The sequence below is a fragment of the Mirounga leonina genome, unplaced genomic scaffold (genome assembly GCF_011800145.1).
Source record: "Mirounga leonina isolate KUSES-001 unplaced genomic scaffold, KU_Mleo_1.0 Mir_167, whole genome shotgun sequence".
Lineage (NCBI taxonomy): Eukaryota > Metazoa > Chordata > Mammalia > Carnivora > Phocidae > Mirounga > Mirounga leonina.
The window spans coordinates 4,027,192-4,046,669 of record NW_023270422.1 but is presented as its reverse complement, the minus strand read 5'-3'; the positions used below and the strand labels follow the sequence as shown (position 1 = coordinate 4,046,669).

Below are 19,478 nucleotides of genomic sequence, written 5' to 3'. Positions count from 1 at the left end.
GGGGTATTTTAACCTTGCTCAGCCAGAACAAGGGTTTTCAAACTGTTGGAAGTCCCTATTAATGGACAATTTTTTTCATCCTAAAATCTGTTTGTTGAAAAAGTATACAGAGATGCTCTACTTCAAAATTTTTCGATTTTTTTTATTGTGGCAAAATATATATAACATAAAATTTGTCATTTAAAATGTGTAGTTTTGGGTGCGCCTGGGTGGCTCAGTCATTAAGCGTCTGCCTTCAGCTCAGGTCATGATCCCAGGGTCCTGGGATCGAGCCCCGCATCGGGCTCCCTGCTTGACAGGAAGCCTGCTTCTCCCTCTCCCACTTCTCCTGCTTGTGTTCCCTCTCTCGCGTTCTCTCTCTCTTTCAAATAAATAAAATAAAATCTTTAAAAAAATAAATAAAATGTGTAATTTAGTGTGCCTGGGTGGCTCAGTTGGTTAAGCAACTGCCTTCGACTCAGGTCATGATCCCAGGGTCCTGGGATCGAGCCCCGCATCGGGCTCCCAGCTCAGCGGGGAGCCTGCTTCTCTGTCTGACCCTCTCCCCTCTCATGCTGTTTCTCTCTCTCTCTCTTTATCTCTCTCTCAAATAAATAAATAAAATCTTAAAAAAAATAAAATGTGTAATTTAGTGGCATTAATTACATATAGTGTCTTCCAACCGTCACCACCATCTGTTTCCAAAATTTTTATCTCTCCAAATGAAACTCTCTACCCATTAAGCAATAACTGCCTCCCACAAACACACCCATGAAATTACAGAATTTTTTTTTTTAAAGATTTTATTTATTTATTTGACAGAGAGAGACACAGCGAGAGAGGGAACACAAGCAGGGCGAGTGGGAGAGGGAGAAGCAGGCTTCCCGCCGAGCAGGGAGCCCGATGCAGGACTCGATCCCAGGACCCTGGGATCATGACCTGAGCCGAAGGCAGCCGCTTAACGACTGAGCCACCCAGGCGCCCCCAGAATATTTTAAATTAAATATGTACATGGTGGGGGGCGCCTGGGTGGCTCAGTGAGCGTCTGACTCTTGATTTCGGCTCAGGCCATGGTCTCAGGGTCCTGGGATCACCCTGCCTCAGTTCTGCACTCAGCGGGGAGTCTACTTGGGATTCTTTCCCTCTCCCTCTGCGCTCCCTCTGCTTGCTCGCGCTCTTCCTCTCTAAAATGAATAAATCTTTAAAAGATACATATATCTGTTAGCATTTAATTGAGCTAAAATATTATGGTAAATATAGTATAAGGGATAACAAAATGCAAAAATCAGTGATTATGGGTAGCTAGAAATAATCATAAGATGATAAATAAAGATTGTTTTGTCTGCGGCAAAATAAAACCATAGAGACCATTTTGCCTGTAGGTGGCAGTACTCAGGCTTCCTTTTTCCTTGTTCTTGATTTCATTTGGGAAAAAATATTAGCCAGAGTGAGAAAGAATGGATACATAGCAGTGGGAGAGGGAAGAACTGGATACAGAGATATTTCCTCACAGATTTGAAAACTATGGGAAGAAATCCTTTCTTTCACATAATCACTGGACAGCTTGAGTTTAAGTCTGGCCTCACCACCTAAGGGCCTTTATCTCTAAGATATATAGAGAGAGAGAGAAATAGCATGAGAGGGGAGAGGGTCGTGCAGGTCACTTCTTTAGGCTTGGTTTCCCCATCTGTGAAACAAGGGCAGTGCAGTAGTGAAGGCAAAGGAGGAGTGGGATCATAAATGTATCATAAATGGAGCAGAGGAATGGAGGCGTAAGTAGAAAGTGCTTAGCACTGGCCTGTCTGGAGAGACCAAGAGCTTGGTAAATGTGAGCTACTGTGTCCACACTTTGCTTAGTTTCTCTTTGTGAAATGGCCTTGTGGGCACTTAGTCTGAAACCCTCTGCTCTTCCTGCACCAGCCCTGCGTGTAGGGGTATCTACTTGTCTGGGCTGGCCCTCCAGGGACTTTCCTCTTCCCTCACCCTGCAGCCAGCCCAGCCCTCCGATAAGGACAGACTGGGCTAGGCCTTGGCCTGAACGAGTAGTCACATTTTTGTAATGCGGTGTAGTTGCCATCTAGATTGTGTAGTATCAGGTGCACAGCATCATGATTCAACATGTGTATATATTGCAAAATGATCATCACAGTAAGTCTAGGTAACATCCAAGTAGTCACTTCTTAGGAACCTGATTAAAAGTAGGTGCTATCTCCCTATTGAAATTGGCTTTCTAGTTCCTGGAAGGAAATTGTCAATGTCTTCCTTAATATCCTCCCAGGGTGACTGAGATCCTGGAGCCAGGAAATGCCTTATATGTAGGGATTATTCTCTTGATCTTAGCTTTCTGAGAAAATCACTCTTGAAGCATATACTGCAGAGTGAGGGATACTGTTAGGGTCTTGATAATAGTACAGAATCATACCTTAGTGGGGAGGGGACAATGGTCTACTGATACAGCTGGGGGGGGCCAATTTGGAGAAAAATTATCAAAATCTAAAATATGCGTACTCTCAGAAATCCCACTTCTATCTTTCTATCCTGAAAACACTATCAACATAGGTGGGCAAGCCTACAGAGGAGAAGAGACGGCATTGTTTATAATAACAGGAGTTGAGAATGTTTATCTGTGGGGGTGGCTGAACCAATGGCAGTCCTTCCATTGAGTGGAACAGCATGCAGCCCCTCACGAGTATGGGATGGTGGAGAAAGATGTACTTGATACGATGTGTTCTCAAACCAGCAAGTAACAGAATGAATTGCTTTTTAAAGTACAGTGTTTGTATGTGGGTGGGTGTGGAAGATTTGAAGTTAGATAAGGAAATTAGAAGCAAGATCAGGCAACATGCCCTGCTGCTTCACTTCTGTTTCCCTCCTCGGCCTCCTCTAGGACACCTCGTCCTTTTTAATTTAACAGTCACTCCCCAAATTTCAATATGTTATCTTTCGAGAATGTTTATAACAGAAGAAAATATTTATCATTTAGAATTCATTCCCCCCCCACCAAAAGTGTTATCCCTAGTGATTAGATTCTTACACTAGCCAGCCAAATTCTACTTAACTCCAACATTCCTCTCATAAATTTTTAAAATACTACTAATTTAACAAATCAACCTGAACAAGAAGACTCTTACCAATGTTGCTTTAATGCTAGTGTTTGAAGGAAAGTGCTCATTGCTTCAGTGACTGTTTATTTAAAGCACTTACTGTCCCTAGTTCCGTTGATGTCGTTTTCTTCGACAGAGGTCTTCTTTCCCTCCCCTGGGAAAATATGTTTTCAGTGTGCAGCCCAGAGAGAGAATCAGGAGCTTGGGCGGTGGCCTGTCCCCGGGGATCCCGGCCGCTCGTGGCCAGAGCCCCTCGCATGCACACTGGACACGTGGGAGGTACGTCAGTAGCTCAGCTTTGGTGCTGGTGTGTGTGGCAGGGAGTGATTCAGGCCTTGCCTCCTAGGCAGGTAACTGGTGTGGAGCCAAGCAATTTTCACAAAGTGGTTTAAAGTAGACAATGAGAGCCTCTGATTTAAGAAAAGGGGAAATGGATATAGATTCTGAGAGGAGGACCGTTATCCGGCCCCTCAGTGAGAGACTTTGCAGGTGTCGACGTAGGATTGGACCCATTGAGGGACATAACTTGCGGAGTGTGCTTCCCTTCCAGTTCGTGGAGTGGCCTGGTTCTGTTATCTGAATACGTTGCTGCGGCTGACTGTGCTCAGCCAGAAGGCCTGACCAGACACGACAGACTAAATGTGGTTGTGTTTGGGCCTATAGCAAAGCAAAGACAAACTGCTTGTGACCGCCTACCCGTGAGTCAGGCACGGGAAGGGGGCCCAGGCACGTCCCCTGGCACCCTTGGGCCAGCTTCCTGCTCCCGCCCTGGAACCGGCTGCTTGGCCTGAGCTCCCTGCCACCCTCCCCCCACCGAGGTGGCCATAGGCCACGGGGTTGGCCTTCTTTACGCCCAGTGGGGTTACTCCTGAGAACTCCCTTTCCAAAGTTGTTATTTAGAAGTTGCTTTCTCCGCAGCGATGGTATTTCTATCTTTGTTATCGTAGCAGTTAGAGAAAGGTTTGTTTGTTTGTTTGTTTTTAAGATTTATTTATTTATTTGAGAGAGAGAGAGCGGAGAGGGGCAGAGGGAGAGGGAGAGAGAAACCCAAGCAGACTCCACACTGAGCATGGAGCCCGACATGGGGCTCAATCTCACAACACCAAGATCAGACCTGAGTCAAAACCAAGAGTAAGAAGCGTAACCGGCACCACTCAGACATCCCTAGAGAAAGGTTTTTAAAGGCAGATGTACTTGATGAGGCTTTTTTCTCTTTTTTGTCTTTCAAACATTGGGTGGTCCCAGTTTGGAGTCATTTTGCTTTTATTTATGACTGAATGATGGTGATTTTCATTAGCCACCTGACTCTTCCAGGTTCTTCAATGCTAACTATCCCTGAAAAGAGAGAGAACTGAGAATCTGCTCCCTCTGAAATCTGAAACAGAAAGCAGCCTTAAAGGAGTGAGGATGGAATAGTCAGGTGCGGGTTTTGTTGACCGCTCTTCACCGTGTCCTTCCGTTTCAACACAGCTATCAGAAAAACTTCATGGCGTAAACCTCTCAACAGATGGTACTTTCGTGAATGGGAAGGAGAGGCAGATACTTGAGGTTTGCTTCAGAGGGAACCCTGACTATTCAGTTAGAACCGAGACTTGATTTTCCTGATCACGGGGCATTCTTTCTACTGCAGATATCTCCAAGGCCTTGGTTCTAACGGAAATCGGCCCCAAACGTGACCCTGCCACTCTGAAATTGTTCCTGAGCAACATGGAGAGGTTACTGCACGCCAAAGCTCATGGGTATGACTTTTCAGTTCCCGGAACACCCCGGGGCCAAAGAGGAAAGTGCCAAGCACACGGTCTTGCTCACAGCTCCCCGGGGAGAGAGGAAGAGATCCCCCGTGATGGGAGGTGGCCCACCCGCACCCCACGTGGATGCCGGGGGAGCCGCATGACGCTTCAGCGGCCGGGGTGTACCTCGTGCAGTCAGCTGTCAGGGAACCGGCAGGAGACCTTTGTTCCTTTCCAAGCAGCTTCCAGAAGCCAAGTGACGGACCTTAAGGCCCCCAACCAGCGAATCGTGTGTGGGCTTAGAGCCCTTCATAAATGACATCACTTCAGCAAACATTCAGGAAAAGTAAATCCAAGTCCAAGTGAATCTGCTCCCACCTCCCACCCTCTCTAGTCTATGCGGTACTAGCCCCACGAGGCAGTTTAAATTTAAGGGAAAGTGCCGTAGAGTTAAGACTTGAGTTCTTCAGTTGCAGTGGTCACATTTCAAGTGCCCAGCAGCCACCGGCGGCCAGTAACTCCCACCGTGCAGAACGTTTCTATCCTCACAGGAAGTTCTCTTGGGTGGCGCTGCTCTGCGCCCCAGATCTTGAATCTAGAGCTTATTAGAGAAGCCCCATGGCTCATGTTTAATGACTGGGAATGTCCGGCAAGGGGGTGACTTTGGATGACGTCAGCTATTGAAGAGACATCCGACTCGGGCCCAGCGGCACTCACGGGAGCCTTTGCCCCCTTCCCTCTCCTCCAGGGTCCGAGTGATCGGGAGCTCCACCTTGGCGCTCTGCCACCTGGCCTCGGGGGCCGCGGATGCCTATTACCAGTTTGGCCTGCACTGCTGGGACCTGGCCGCTGCCACAGTCATCATTAGAGAGGCAGGTGGCATTGTGATGGACACTTCAGGTGAGCCCCTCTGACCCTCGGCCCGCTGTCCATCCCCAGGGAAATGACAGCAGAGACCAGATCCAGTGTCCCACCAGACCCAGTGTCCTCCCAGTCTAGACCTGGTAACACCACCAGACCCAGCATCCCCAGGCTAAACCAGGTGAGGCCACCAGACCCAGTGTCCCCCAGATTAGAGCCAGTAACACTACCAGACCAAATGCCCCCCCTCACCCCGAATCTGTTGGTGAGAGACCATGTGAGGACGTTGGAAAAGCAGTGGGCCAGTGCCTTCTCAGCTTCTGTGCTTCGCTACGCTACCCCTCGGGGCAGGGAGAGAGACCCCAGGGTCGGGATAAGGCCACACGGTGGCAGCACCACCACTACACACTCACGTACACTTGACCGTTTTCTGGCGTGCACGTTCTGACCCCACCAGACCCCACGCTCGCCAACCCATGAAGAGGAGGCTAGCACCCCCACACCCTGTAGCTCAGCACCCTGTGAGGTTTTAGGGGAATGGACCCCAAAAGCTGACCTGTCCTTCAACTTCAAGGTCCTCATGTCCCAGTGACTGACCCCCTGGGGGCAAATCCCATAGTGTCTCTGCCCCCGGAACTCTGCTTAGCTTCAGGCAGACCCCTCCTAGTCTAACTTTTAGGAACAAGGGGTCTGAGATTGGGTCGATCCTTTTAGATCCCATTCTCTAGCTTTTTAGTCACGACTCGTTAGCCAGCCTGCATTGGGTTACGGCTCAGACAGGCCCCACCCAGACCTGTAGGTTGGCACTTCCATCACATGGGGTCCCCGGTGCCACCCATGCAGCAGACGTTTGAGAACTCTCCCCTGTCCTGGTCTAACTGATCCTGTGAACCTCGGTCCCAATTGCTGGACCTGAGCCTGCATTCCCCCAGCACAGCCTCGACCACTGTCTTGCTGGGACAGCAGAGCAGGTGCCGAGAGGCCGCACCCTCGCTCAGGTCAGGCCCGCGTCCAGACCTTGCTGTTCGGTCCTGCCTCGCGCCTGGCCCTGGACCTTTGTTTTCCTTGGAATGTGCGTGTGCCGAGTCCTCATTTGGGACTGTTCTGCCTTCTCCAGGAACTCAGGCGCCCTCTCTTCTCTCTCTGTCCTCAGGTGGACCTCTCGACCTCATGTCTTGCAGAGTGGTTGCTGCGGGCACCCGAGAAATGGCGACGCTCATAGCTCAGGCCTTACAGACGATTAACTACGGGCGGGATGATGAGAAGTGAAAGGGAGCAGAGAGGCAGAGAAATGTGACCCACGGACTGGGCCTTCCCGGGAATGCTGGGGCTGGCGGCAAGCCCGAGGGATGAAGCTGCCTCGAGCGGTCTGCACGCATCAAGTGTCTCTGACAAGCCCCAAAGGGAGGTGTTATGCTAAAGTATGTGGCTTTCTGGTTAAATCCACGTCTTTCACCGGGATGCAGTGTTTAGCTGGTGTCTCTCTTTAATCTCACACAGCCTTTATCAGGCTCATACAAGTTCTTCTATCAGGGCCAAAACCCCAATTTTGGATGATGTACATATTAAAAATTCAGTCTCTATTTTTTCCCTCCAGAATGTAAATCTCAGGTAATGCGGCTTTAGAACTGCTGATAAAGCGGACTTGTTCTCAGGCCCTCCCCCATGGTACTTCAGAATGCAATAAATCAAAGTAATGGCGCTCTGCTGCTTATCTGTGTCCCTCCGTAAGTGTGTCACCTGTTTCCCCAAACAACCCACAGCACCCATGGCTGGAGATCCAGGCTCTTTGGGAAAGCTTGCATATTAAAGCCCAAAGTTGGCAGCGTTTGCTCTCTGCTGCCTTTGATAAGCACTGCGAACACGACTTCAGTAATTATCATGTGTGTGTTAACAGAGAAAAGTGAGGCATAGGAAAGCTTTAGGAATTTATGTGAGCAAAACCAACTCCAGTCGGGCAGCACCAAAGCAGAAGTGGCCGGAAGCACTCTGGCCACGGGAGCTGGGGAAAAACTTTCATAGAGAAAAGGCGAAAGCAAAGTAAGGGACTCAGCCATTGACTCTGGTTTGAAACCTCTTAGGACCCGAGCGCAGTGCGACTGTCTAGCGTGCTGATGGCTGCAAGCGTGCGAGACCTGAGCGAACACGCACACCGGACTGACCGTGATCCTATTAGGAGGAAAATACCAGGACACTGAGTAAATAAACTCCTCGCCCTGGCCCCCGGCCGTGAACCAAACCAGTTGGTTTCAAATGAATCAGAGGATGTATCAGATGAGGTATCAACCTGTATAGGAGGAGCTTAAACAGTTCATTTCTTGCGTTGGAGTTTCTACAAAACCAGGGGTGTTGATCTAGGAACAGCACGGGCTACTTGCCATGGCACAGACTCCCCCTTGTTCAGCCAACAAGTAACCTAAAGCAGTCCCATTATGTAAAACCACCGCAGCGAGAGACGGCTGTTAGACTCAGCGGGGGTTGCCAGAGGTAAGGGTAAGTTTCTAATGGAATGTTCACTTGTAATAACTCCAAGCCAAGGAGGAAGGGACCTTCCAAATGACGCGCCTCTAGAGGGGTTAACATCTGCCAGTAAACTTCTTTTAGGTAAATTCACGGGAATGGAACACTGTTGCGTTTCCAAGGTATTATGAAGGGACAATGGAACAGTAAACACAGCCAGGGCACTTTGTCCTTTCACCCTCCAGATGTCAGGACACTGCCCCAAACTCTGCATGTAAAGGTGTAGCCAGGAGGTACATATAGGGCTCCCTCAAGTATTAGCATTCATAGACCCATTCCCGGGTATAGAGGTTGGCGTTCTTCATCCAAGACTCACATAGTGTATTATCACATGTTGAAAGACTGCCCAAATGGACGGGCCTAACAGCAAGCCTACAAATGGTCTGACCGACACTGGCTGTCCTGCAGCATCTTTTGTCTATGCATTCAGTGAATCCTGTTTTCCCATCCCAGGATTGGGTTAAATTGAGGCAAGAAACAAGAGTATGTAGATTTAGTATGTTAACTTTATAAAACGGACCTGCAGGACAATTTAGGCACACAGTGGCCTTCAGGATGCCCTTCAAGTCCTGATTTTGGTTTAGCATGACGAATCCAGCAGTTAGTTTCCTACGGTAGCTGTTGTTTTCATGAAATCCTAATTATAGTATTGTCTTCCCACACATTAATAGAAAAGGCAGATAGCCAATAGGCAAAAGGGATAAAGGTTTCATGCTGGAGATGAAGATTTGGATCCATGATCTTGGGAGAGTTGTCCACCCCAAGCGTCGTATGATTCTGAGGAAGAACCTCTGTGGTCAATTTTAACTTCACATCTCTGGCTGATACATAGTTCCGAGAGTCTGGAGGAGCCCTTTCAACTATGAGCTGTGGACCCAGGGTTCAAGTTCCTGAAGTTAGGCTGCCATCTGGGTAGTGAGGAGAACCTGGTATGGTCCCTTCTACTTAGCAGTTCATTCAAGTCTTTCTTAGGTGTCGTTTCCAAAACGACCCACTCTCCAGGTTCTAAGTTGTGGAAGGTTAAACCATCTGCAGGAGGGTCATGAAAAGCTTCCTTTACCTGGTAGAAATACACTTTGGCATAATACATTAAAGCTTTACAATACTGAGTCATACCAGAATTTATGAGTGCGGGAGACACATGTGGTTCTATCATCAAAGGCATAGGTCTTCCTATTACTATTTTATGAGATGTTAATTTGTGCTTTCCCGTAAGTGTCGATCTCATTGCCATCAAAACCAATGGTAGAACTTCTGGCCAGGGCAGTCCAGTCGATTCTGTTAATTTAGCTAGCTTTAGTTTTAAGTTACCATGTGTCCATTCGACTTTACTGGATGACTGAGAATGGTAAGGACAGTAGTCAGGCCATTGCGTTAGCAGCACCCTATTTGTTTACTTATTTGCCCAATGAAATGAGTTCCCCATCACTGGAGGTCTCTCTGGGGATACCCCATAAAGAAAATTGTCTTTTCTAAGCGTTTCTTAGCCGTGGTGATGGCATCAGCCCTTCTGCAAGGTTTCAGTCTGTCCTGAGAAAATGCAAACAATGACAAGGACATATTGATAACCCATTGTGGGAGCAATTGAATGAAATCCATTTGTAAGTGTTTAGATGGCCCCAAAGATGGTAGAATGCTCCATCTAATGGGCCATCTTAATGGTCTTCCCAGGGTTAGGGGTTTGATCAATCAGACATTGCGACCTTGGAGCGGTCTCCCACCAATACTTTTCATAATTTAGGTCATTTTCTTCTGTGCCACATTGAGTTGCAGAAGGTAGCACTTCTAGTAATGGCAGTTTTAAGGACTCGGGAAGAACCAGGAGCCCATCCAGGCCCTCAGCATATCCTCATCTAATATTAAATTTGCACGCTTGGTCTCAACATTTGTCGTTCCAGCTCAAGTGCCTGATTTTGTCTTTTATATAGATTATCATAAATAATTTGGTTAGACTCGGTCTTAGGAGTTCATTCAAGTTGTATATTGGAACAGTTTTCGTGCTGGCTGATTTCACATCGAAGTCCGCTAGAGCATTTCCCTGATACTCAGGTTCTGTCTTCTAGTATGAACTTCGTTTTTAATCCTTCCAATTCAGTCAGGGGATAGAATGGCAGAGAGCAGTTCATTTACTCCAAGTCCAGTTTTCCAGAAGTGAGGAACTTTCTGTTTCCATCATGGAGCAAAGGCAAAGACCACCCAAAGGCATATGTGCTCGAGGTATCCTTGGGTGGCTAACACGTGAGGGCATGTAACTCCGCTGTTCCTGCTTGATACTGCCCTCCTGCATTCTTAGCATAGGACCCATTGACCAAGAGTATCAAATCTGGGATTTCTAATGATTTGTCCTGTAAGTCATGCGAAGGGTCAAGAACCGTGATACCACATCTACACGTTTACGCAGATCCATACCATCACTGGGCCAGGGCAGCAGGCTTGAGTGACTTGCAGCACAATAGAAGGAGGTTCGAAGGTGAAAGGAGAAGACTCTCACAAGACGTTCATCTACTTGCTGAAAATGTTGAATCTGATCGCAGTGTAATAGACTCTGACCAGCCTGAGGTACTTGTAATATTAGGTCATGTTCTAACACCGGTTCAGCTGAGGACCCCCCCCCCCAGTTGAGACGCTGTGGCTACTGCTTGGATGTCCTCTGGTTCCTGGGTCTACCTGTAAGCTGTGGTCAGCAGTAGATCTGTGTTTTCCTCCATGCTCTTGGGTTAGAATTCCTAGAGCCTGGTTATTGCTCTCATGGACAAATAAGGTGAAAGGTTTAGTATAATTTGGGAGCCCTAGGGCCAGAGTTTGTTGCAGGGCTAATTTTAGTTGGCTAAAGGCTTGTTCATGGGGGCGCCTGGGTGGCTCAGTTGGTTAAGCGACTGCCTTCGGCTCAGGTCATGATCCTGGAGTCCCAGGATCGAGTCCCGCATCGGGCTCCCTGCTCGGCAGGGAGTCTGCTTCTCCCTCTGACCCTCCTCCCTCTCATGCTCTCTGTCTCTCATTCTCTCTCTCTCAAATAAATAAAATAAAATCTTTAAAAAAAAAAAAAAAGGCTTGTTCATGATTAGCTTCCGAGGATAAGGGCTCTGGAATTGAGTTCCTTGTAAGCTCATACAGAGGCGATGCAATCAGAGAAAAATGTGGAACCCGAGACCTACAATACCCTGCAAGTTCAGGAAATTGTTATTAGTTGTAGTTCTGGGGAAGTTTTGGGTGGTCTTTATTCTTTTAGGTGAGAGGAAAATGCCTTCTGCATTCAAATCATGTCTTAGATAGCGGACCTTCTCTTTTGAGAATTGGACTTTTTCCTTGGAAGCTTTACAGCCTTTACAAGCTCATTGCTGTAATAGTTAAACTGAATCTATTTCTGAGTCTTCCCTTAGAGGGAAGCATAGCAATAAGGCATCTACATACTGATGAATATAGCATTCTTGAGGAACTGTAAGATCTTGATATAAAACCCAGGACAAACAGAATGGGGCTTCAGTGACCCCTTGTGGCGTTATCATCCAGGTATATTGTTGGTTTTTCCAAGTAAAGATGAATAAATATTGATTCTTGCTGTCAACTGGGATGCTGAAGAAAGCAGAGCAAAGACCCACCACTGTGATCCACTTCACATTAGATAACAAGGTGTTGAGATTTGGAACGACGGGAACCTTCAGATCACAATTTTATTGATTGCATGCAGATCCTGGACACACCTTGTCCATTTGGTCTTTTAATGGGAAGATTGGAGCATTACAGGGACTAGTGCATGGGATTTGGAGTCCTTAGTTAAGTCTTCTGTAGTCGGTGAGAGCTCTTCAGGAGATTCTGGTCTTGATGAATATTGAGACAATTTAGGCAGAGGTTTGGAATGATCTATTTGGATTTCTATGGGTTCAGCACTCTTAATTTTGCCTTTGTTGGTTGAGTAAGAAGCCCATAGGCATTCAGGCACTTCTGAGAGATCGGGACTTTCACACTTTCCGGTCTCCATTTCATCAAGTCCTGCTTGGAGAGAGGAGAGCAGCTCAGGTCATTTTTCCTCCTAGTTAAATTGTATATGACTCCTCAGTTCAGAAGGCCAATCTTCTCCTAACAGGTTTACGGGGTCAGTGCCACACAAAAGGAAAGTATGGTTTCCTGGAAATGGCCCTAATATCATCTGGACTGGGTTAGATACAGGTACCCTTTGATTTGGTGAGAAACCCTTACTACAGAAGTATTTTCTTTACTCTGAGGGATTGGCTATTTTATGAAAGTGGGATTTATTGTTGATAAAGCTTATGCAGACCCACCAATACTGTGTAGGATTCTCCATTGATTTTTTCTTCATTCCCCCTTGCTCGTTTAGAGGTATCATGGGGAGCAGTTTCCTGGAGAATCCCTTGGAACTCCATCAATGCTTATTATTTTGATAATTAAATTTTTTAAGCCCTCCCCTGATGGAAAAATAGTGTGAATTAATAGGTAGAGGTCTATAAAACGATAGGTTTGGCAGCAGGCCTTCCTTTTTCCAATGCCCTTGTTTATAATGAAGGCAGACATTTAGGGGCTGGTTCAGTTGGTAGAGCATACAACTCTTATTCTTGGGGTGGTGAGTTCCAGCCCCATGTTGGCTGTAGAGATTACATAAAATCTTTTTTAAAAAATTATAAATTACTCATAAAATTTTCAAGGACTCCCTTTAGTGTTTGGAGAATCTTTGAAGCTTCAGCCTTTGACCATGGAGAAAGGTGGTTACATCTGGTATTCCAGGCTCTGCAGATGACCTCACTTTAAAAGGCATTGGTTTAACCTCTAGCTCATCTTCAGAGTGCAAAGGCAATGGAGTGAAGGGACCCACAGATTCAGAATATTTGGGGAGAGGAGGGTACAGGGAAGGAGCACTCAGACAAGTTAGTGTATACTTCTTTTTAGATTCACCACCATTGTTGTATAAGCTTTTCATTTGCCTTTTGTACAGAATCTTTTAAAGAAACATTTTTTGATTCATTCAGTTTCTTAGAAGCTTCTGCATATCAATAAAAAATGCATTCCTTTGTTTTGGGGAAATTCGGAACTTTCTTTTCTCTAGAGCATTTCATAAATGGATAAGCTCATCTAGGTTATAAGTTCCCAATTTGACCACCATAATGCAAGAGGATCCTGGGTATGTATAGTTAGCCAGGGTCCCAGATGGAGGAGTCCCAGATTGTTTGGACTCAAAGGAACCCATTTTCTACCCCGATTCCCTGCCCAACCCCCGCCCCCACCCCACCCCCGTTTATTCCCTGAGGCCTCACTTGGTCCAGTCCAGCTTAAGTTGGACCTAGTCTGGCCTTGGACCTCAAGGACCAAAAGAAATCCTCAAGTAAACTCAGAGAGCTCTTTTAAATGTGGAAACTGCAGAGCTCAGTTCTTACCCGCAGCATCCAGATGCAGTGAGAAAAGCAGTGAGCCCACTGGGCTCAGCAGGTATCTGCCCCTGGTTGCTCCTTGCTCCTGGGGGCCATGGGGGTGGGGGGAGGTGGTTCACCTTCATATACACCAAAACTGTTGAAAGATCAACTGAGGCATGTTAACATTTTAGTTTGAGCAAAAATGGCTTCCAACCAGGCAGTGCCAAACTGGAGGTAGTTAAGAGAGATCCACTGACAGGAGTTGGGGGGAAACTTTTATAGAGAAAAGGCAGAAGTAAAGTGAGGAAATAGAGCATGAGTCCTAGCTGGCTGCTTGGGATTGGTGGTCCTTAGGTTTCACTTTTGTAACCTTGAGGCATTTACAGGCTTAGATGGTTTGGGTTGGTTTAGAGCCCTGTCGGTCTGATGGCCTCCTTGTTTCATTAACCTAACACATGTTAGTATATGAAATCCAAGACATGGGACAAACTGAAGAAACATGAATAACTCAAAAACAAATCTCTGAGAAATTAGATTGCTTCTGTGATCCATTTATTTAATGAGGAGAAATTGTACTTTCTGGGCTTTATTTTTTCCCTCTGTAGGAGATGGAATTACATAAAGGATGTTCGCTGACTAGCCAGGTATCCTTTCTGAAGTTTAAGAATTGGGAAAGTCAGGGGCCCCTGGGTGGCTCAGTTGGTTAAGCGTCTGGCTCTTGATCTCAGGCTCCTGAGTTCAAGCCCCAGGTTGGGCTCCATGCTGGGCCTGGAGCCTACTTTAAAAACAAACAAACAAACAAACAAACAAAAAAGATAGAAAGTCAGGCTAAGATGGAGAAAACTGCAACCTGCCCTTTTTCCCTCATGTTCCTAATTTACCATCAATGCCAACAAATATGGAGTGTTTGGGAGCCTCCGTGGCATCTGCTGTCTCTGGCTCCTCAAATTCAGAGGTTGCCTGTACAATAACCCTGGCCACTTTCATCGGACCATACCTGTGAGGAGTCCTCGGCACGCCCCAGGCTGACCCCCAAGGTGTCTCCTCTCTGGACACTGGTGGACCCTTCACTGCTAACTCCCCCACACCACCCGCCTCTCCTCTCACACGCAAGCTGCATGCAGGCCCCCTGCTCAATGCAAAGAGTAGAGCCCCCAGTGAACTTCCCCAGAGGATTAGTCCCTTTGGGAGTCAGTTACCCAGATGCCTACCACCACATCCCCTTGGGTTATTAATTGGTAAATTTGCTATCAAAAAGGAGTTTCTTTTTCTGATCTGAATGGGGTGATCAGATGAACCCCCAAAAGGTGCACAGTTCAAGGGCTCAGATGTGAGGACTGGGATCTCCTTTGGGACTAAGGAGTCTAATGTGCAGGGGAGGCCCCCCATTTTGATACCTGCAGGAAGTTGGCACATGGCATACAGGGCCATAGAACTTCAGGGCCAAGGGCCTTAACTACTTGAAGCTTCTGCCACCCCTGGGAGTCTCGAGTGTCCTGCATGCCCTGTTGACCAGCATCCAGCCTCTTGCTGAACCCCAGGAGAGGCACACCATTCCTCCAGCAAGCACCCCCACACCCAGATCTTTCATATCATTAAAATGTTCTTTGTTCAAGTTAATTTGGAGCAACTGAAATATGTAAGCACTCAACGAAGGTTTTCTGAATGACTTTAGTTTTAATACATTTTAAAGATTAGTGACATAGGGGTGCCTGGGTGGCTCGGTTGGCTAAGGATCCAACTCTTGATTTTTCACTCAGGCCATGATCTCAGGGTCATGGGATGGAGCCCTGCATCAGGCTCCACGCTCAGCGGGGAATCTGCTTCTCTCCCTCTTCCTCTGCATGCTGTCTCACTCTCTCTCTCAAATAAATCTTTTTTTTTTTTTTAAAGATTTTATTTATTTATTTGACAGAGAGAGACACAGTGAGAGAGGGAACACAAGCAGGGGGAGTGGGAGAGGGAGAAGCAGGCTCCCCGCAGAGCAGGGAGCCCGATGCGGGGCTCGATCCCAGAACCCTGGGATCATGACCTGAGCTGAAGGCAGTCGCTTAACCAACTGAGCCACCCAGGCGCCCCTCAAATAAATCTTAAAAACAAAAACGATTACTGACATAAATGGAAACAAGCTACTCCAGCTAAAGGGAGCAGGCCATGCAGATCTGGTGGGGGGACGAGCAGGACCGGGCTCCAGGGAACTTCAGAGCCCAGAGGGGAGCCTTCACATTCTTACTAAAAATAGTTATGTAAGCAAATGAGACCCTTTGTAAACTTAATTTTCTAAGTTGTGTAGCTAACTTACTAAGTTTTCCATTAGAGAAGATTAGGGTCACTTTTTTAAATTGCGTTAATGAGTCCCCTCCCTAAAATGTGTCTCTCACCATGAACCGCCCCTGCTGTCATCACGACAGGCTTCTGTCCTCCGTGTTGAGCAGACACTTAATGACTTGCACGTGAAATACCAAAGACGCAAACTTTGGGGCTGCCAGAGTTGGGATGTGTTTCCATTGCCTAACGAAGAACCTGGAGAAAGGCGAAGAGTTCAGTAGGCTTCAGATACGGATGTGAGTCATTGCTTCATACAAAAACGCCAGAGGTAAAAATAAATGGCATTATTACATTAGGGGCATGCTCCAAGTACAGCTGTCCCACCATCCTTGCAGTGACCGTGTCCATACTAAATACACGTGGAGGCCGTGGTTAATAAGAGCACGCACAACACACCTGCCCTCTTGGTTCTCCAAGCTTCCTGGAAACCGCTGGGCTCTGAGAGCAGCTGTTGGTGTTCAGACCACTGTTTTATCACCTGGGCTCAGCACATGCGCTGTTGGAGAGACGTCTTGTACCCTGACAGTGATCATTTCAAAAAAATTTTCCCTAAGTATCAGTCTCCTAATCTGTAGGTTATTTACATGTATACACAGACAACCTTTATCCGTTTTTATACTGCCTCGAGGGAACCTACTTATGATACAAAGATAGTAGTAGAAGAGAGCCTTCCTCAAAACCCACATGTATTGGAAGGAAGAAAGAGAAACTTAAAAGCAATACCAAACTATTAAGGTAATTTAATATTATGGTAAGGTCATTCCGAACATAAATTAGTATCTTTTAGGCATACATCTGTGACTCTGAAAACACTGATGTGGGTTACTGAGCATAAATTTTTAATGCTTAAGATTCAAGGGGAAGCGTACAGAAGTATGAGTAGCACACTGGACAAGGATCAGAACTGGTTCTGTATTCAACTCCTGGCTCTATACCAACTAGCCATGCGACCTTGGGCAAACCACGGAAAGAAACCGAGGCCCCACTTGATACCTAACATTTGTGCATTACAGTTCTCCAAGGCTTTTTCTAGATTCTGTTCCCTCAGCCTATGAACTAGTAAAGACCACACCTCGCCAAAGTTCCCAGCAGGAATGGAGAAGAGGTGTGTATTATCCAGCTCGAATAGCAAATACATTTTGTTTTTAAGCAACTCTGGGTTCTTTGTATATTTCCATAGGTTCACATTCTTGTGAGCACCGTATCTTAATTACCTTTTGTAATAGTCGTGTCTTTGAGGATACGGAGCCTACTCCAAGTCTGACCACCCTCGAGAAAACCCAGAACTGCTCTAATGCTCTGTGCTCCTGACTAGTTCCTGAATCACAATGACAGTCATCTTTGAGGAGGCTGGGTTTTCTTTCCTCTCTGGAAACAGCCCGATTTGCCATTTTATGACTTTGTTGAATGGGACTTTCTAATAAATGGTATGGCTTTTTTGAATGAATGTTTAAAATATATGCTCACGGGGTGCCTGGGTGGCTCAGTTGGTTAAGCGACTGCCTTCGGCTCAGGTCATGATCCTGGAGTCCCGGGATCGAGTCCCGCATCGGGCTACCTGCTCGGCAGGGAGTCTGCTTCTCCCTCTCCTGCTCCCCCCTCTTGTGCTCTCTCTCTCACTCTCTCTCTCAAATAAATAAATAAAATCTTAAAAAAATAATAATAAAATAAAAAATAAATAAAATAAAATAAAATATATGCTCATGTCTCACCAAATTGTTGATGATCTTCTTAGGCTTAGATTTGCAAAATTTTATTTGCTCAGGATATACTCAAACAGTTCTGAGTAAAAATGCAGACACACAAGAAATTCCTTACTTTCTTCATGCATTTCGAGGTGTAACAATTATTAATCACATGATGCCTTTTAGTTCTTCAGTGTCTAATGGAAGATTTCTTCAAAGAAATAACTCCCCACAGGAAAAGCCTTTGAGAGAGCACCCTACGAGCGGCCTAAATGGGTGTCTCCACCTGTGTTTACTTCTGCGCTCTGCACTTGCTCAGAGTCCCGAGCTGGCTTTGGGAAGCTTTTGGCATGAACATTGTCACTGCCTCTTCCAGAGAAGCGGAGAGACCCCCTGGAGAACAGGGAGGTGCCTGAGACCCTGAAGCCAGAGGCCAGGCTGGGGCACAGAGCACAGCCCACCGTGGAACTTGACGCCCGAGTGCCGCTGCCCCGACAAGCCTCCCAGAAGCCAAACGAGCTCAAACAAGCTGCCCACTTTTATGATCTTCAGAGTCAACCAAACTGCTCACCCTATCATTGACTTCCTTGCAAAATACTGTTCACCTACTCTTTGATGATCTAGCCCAAAATAAAAGGGAGAACATTTGTCTTAGCACATCACTGAATGTCACTATCCAAACCAGGAGTCAGAAAACAGATTCTGGTCCCAAGTTCACACTAAAGTAGCTGTGTAACCTTGAAGTCCCTTGCCCTCTCTCTGGTCTTTGGTGGAACGTGGAACCTGTCCAACCCCTCTCCCAGGGCTATTGAGAAGATGTCACAGGACAATATGTGGCGGTATCCAGAGCTGTGAAATGCTAGGTGATTTTTTTTCTTTTTTTACTATTGAATATTCAAGAGTGAAAGGGATCATGGTATCTTTCACAGCCAAATGGAATGGTTCAGGTATTGGAGGAAGCTAGAAATATTTAGTCAGATTACACCATAGCTTACACAGGCTTTGCCTGACTTGTTAAGCCATTCACAATCAGTTCTATAATCATTCTGCACTCAAGACTTTAGGCAATCTCAGAAAATACCTCCCCTTGCTTTCCTCAGTAGTAACCACATTAAAATATGCAACACGCTTTAATCATCATGCTTTTTTCCATGGAGGCAAGCTATAAAAATAGATCAGACCTTTTTTTTTTTTTTAAGAGAGAGAGAGTGCCTGGGGGGAGGGCAGAAGGAGAGGGAGAGAGAATCCCAAGCAGGCTCCACGCTCAGCAGCGCTGGGGGGGTTGGCGGGGGGTGCTGGATCCCACAAGCCCGAGATCATGACCTGAGCCGAAATCAAGAGTCAGAGGCTTAACTACGGAGCCATCCAAGGCGCCCTTAGAACAGACTTTTAAAAGCATAAGCAAAGAACCAAATCAGTGGCCTCAAAGTCCGGATGATTTCCAGAAGCAGCAGGCCCTCTGCACCAACCCTTTGCGTTCCCAGTGGATGGTGGGACGTGCGGGGGCCGTGCCCGTGGGCGCCACTCACCAGCTGGGCGATCCCGAGCTACCCGTGGAGCCTCTCTGGGCCTCCGAGTGAAACAGGTTAACCTGGGCTGCTCCCGGGGTCGGGCAGAGTATGTGAACCTGCGCGCACATGGCTGCATCCGACAGACGCACCACAAGAGCAGACAGACTTGCAGGAGCCAAAGGCTTCCCTCTCAGCGGCTTTGACCTTCCCTTACCGCTGGTAAAGACATGGCGGGGGGGGGGGGCACTCTGTCACCTCCTAAAGGCCTCCTGTAAAGGACGTGGGAAGACAAAGATCTGGAAGTGTGCGGAGTTCTGTGGCTGAGCTTCACCCGAAACGGGGCCGTCGCCTGCGCCTGGCCCTCCCCCTCCCCCGCCCGCGCCTGGCCCTCCCCCGC

At 47.0% G+C, this 19,478-nt stretch overlaps 1 protein-coding gene and 3 long non-coding RNA genes across 4 annotated transcripts in view; 2 read left to right on the top strand and 2 right to left on the bottom strand.

Moving 5' to 3' along the window:
* IMPA2 (inositol monophosphatase 2) overlaps positions 1 to 7,388 on the top strand; it is a 44,308-nt gene extending 36,920 nt beyond the window's left edge. Inside the window, exons 6-8 of the mRNA XM_035013876.1 lie at positions 4,714 to 4,822; positions 5,562 to 5,713; positions 6,828 to 7,388. Coding sequence (XP_034869767.1) covers positions 4,714 to 4,822; positions 5,562 to 5,713; positions 6,828 to 6,943 — 377 coding nt within the window. The 3' untranslated portion in view covers positions 6,944 to 7,388. The remainder of the gene's footprint in view (positions 1 to 4,713; positions 4,823 to 5,561; positions 5,714 to 6,827) is intronic.
* A 3,833-nt stretch (positions 7,389 to 11,221) lies between these two features.
* LOC118016460 overlaps positions 11,222 to 19,478 on the bottom strand; it is an 8,790-nt gene continuing 533 nt past the window's right edge. Inside the window, exons 2-3 of the long non-coding RNA XR_004680837.1 lie at positions 13,582 to 13,711; positions 11,222 to 12,184 (exon numbers count right to left, since the gene is read on the bottom strand). This is a non-coding gene — a long non-coding RNA (uncharacterized LOC118016460). The remainder of the gene's footprint in view (positions 12,185 to 13,581; positions 13,712 to 19,478) is intronic.
* On the bottom strand, positions 14,296 to 19,277 carry LOC118016458. The gene is made up of 3 exons (XR_004680835.1): positions 19,100 to 19,277; positions 15,939 to 16,080; positions 14,296 to 14,335 (listed from the first exon to the last, which is right to left on the bottom strand). It is a non-coding gene; the product is annotated as an uncharacterized LOC118016458 (long non-coding RNA).
* The window catches only part of LOC118016459, a 928-nt gene continuing 669 nt past the window's right edge, over positions 19,220 to 19,478 (top strand). The window contains exon 1 of the long non-coding RNA XR_004680836.1: positions 19,220 to 19,300. This is a non-coding gene — a long non-coding RNA (uncharacterized LOC118016459). The remainder of the gene's footprint in view (positions 19,301 to 19,478) is intronic.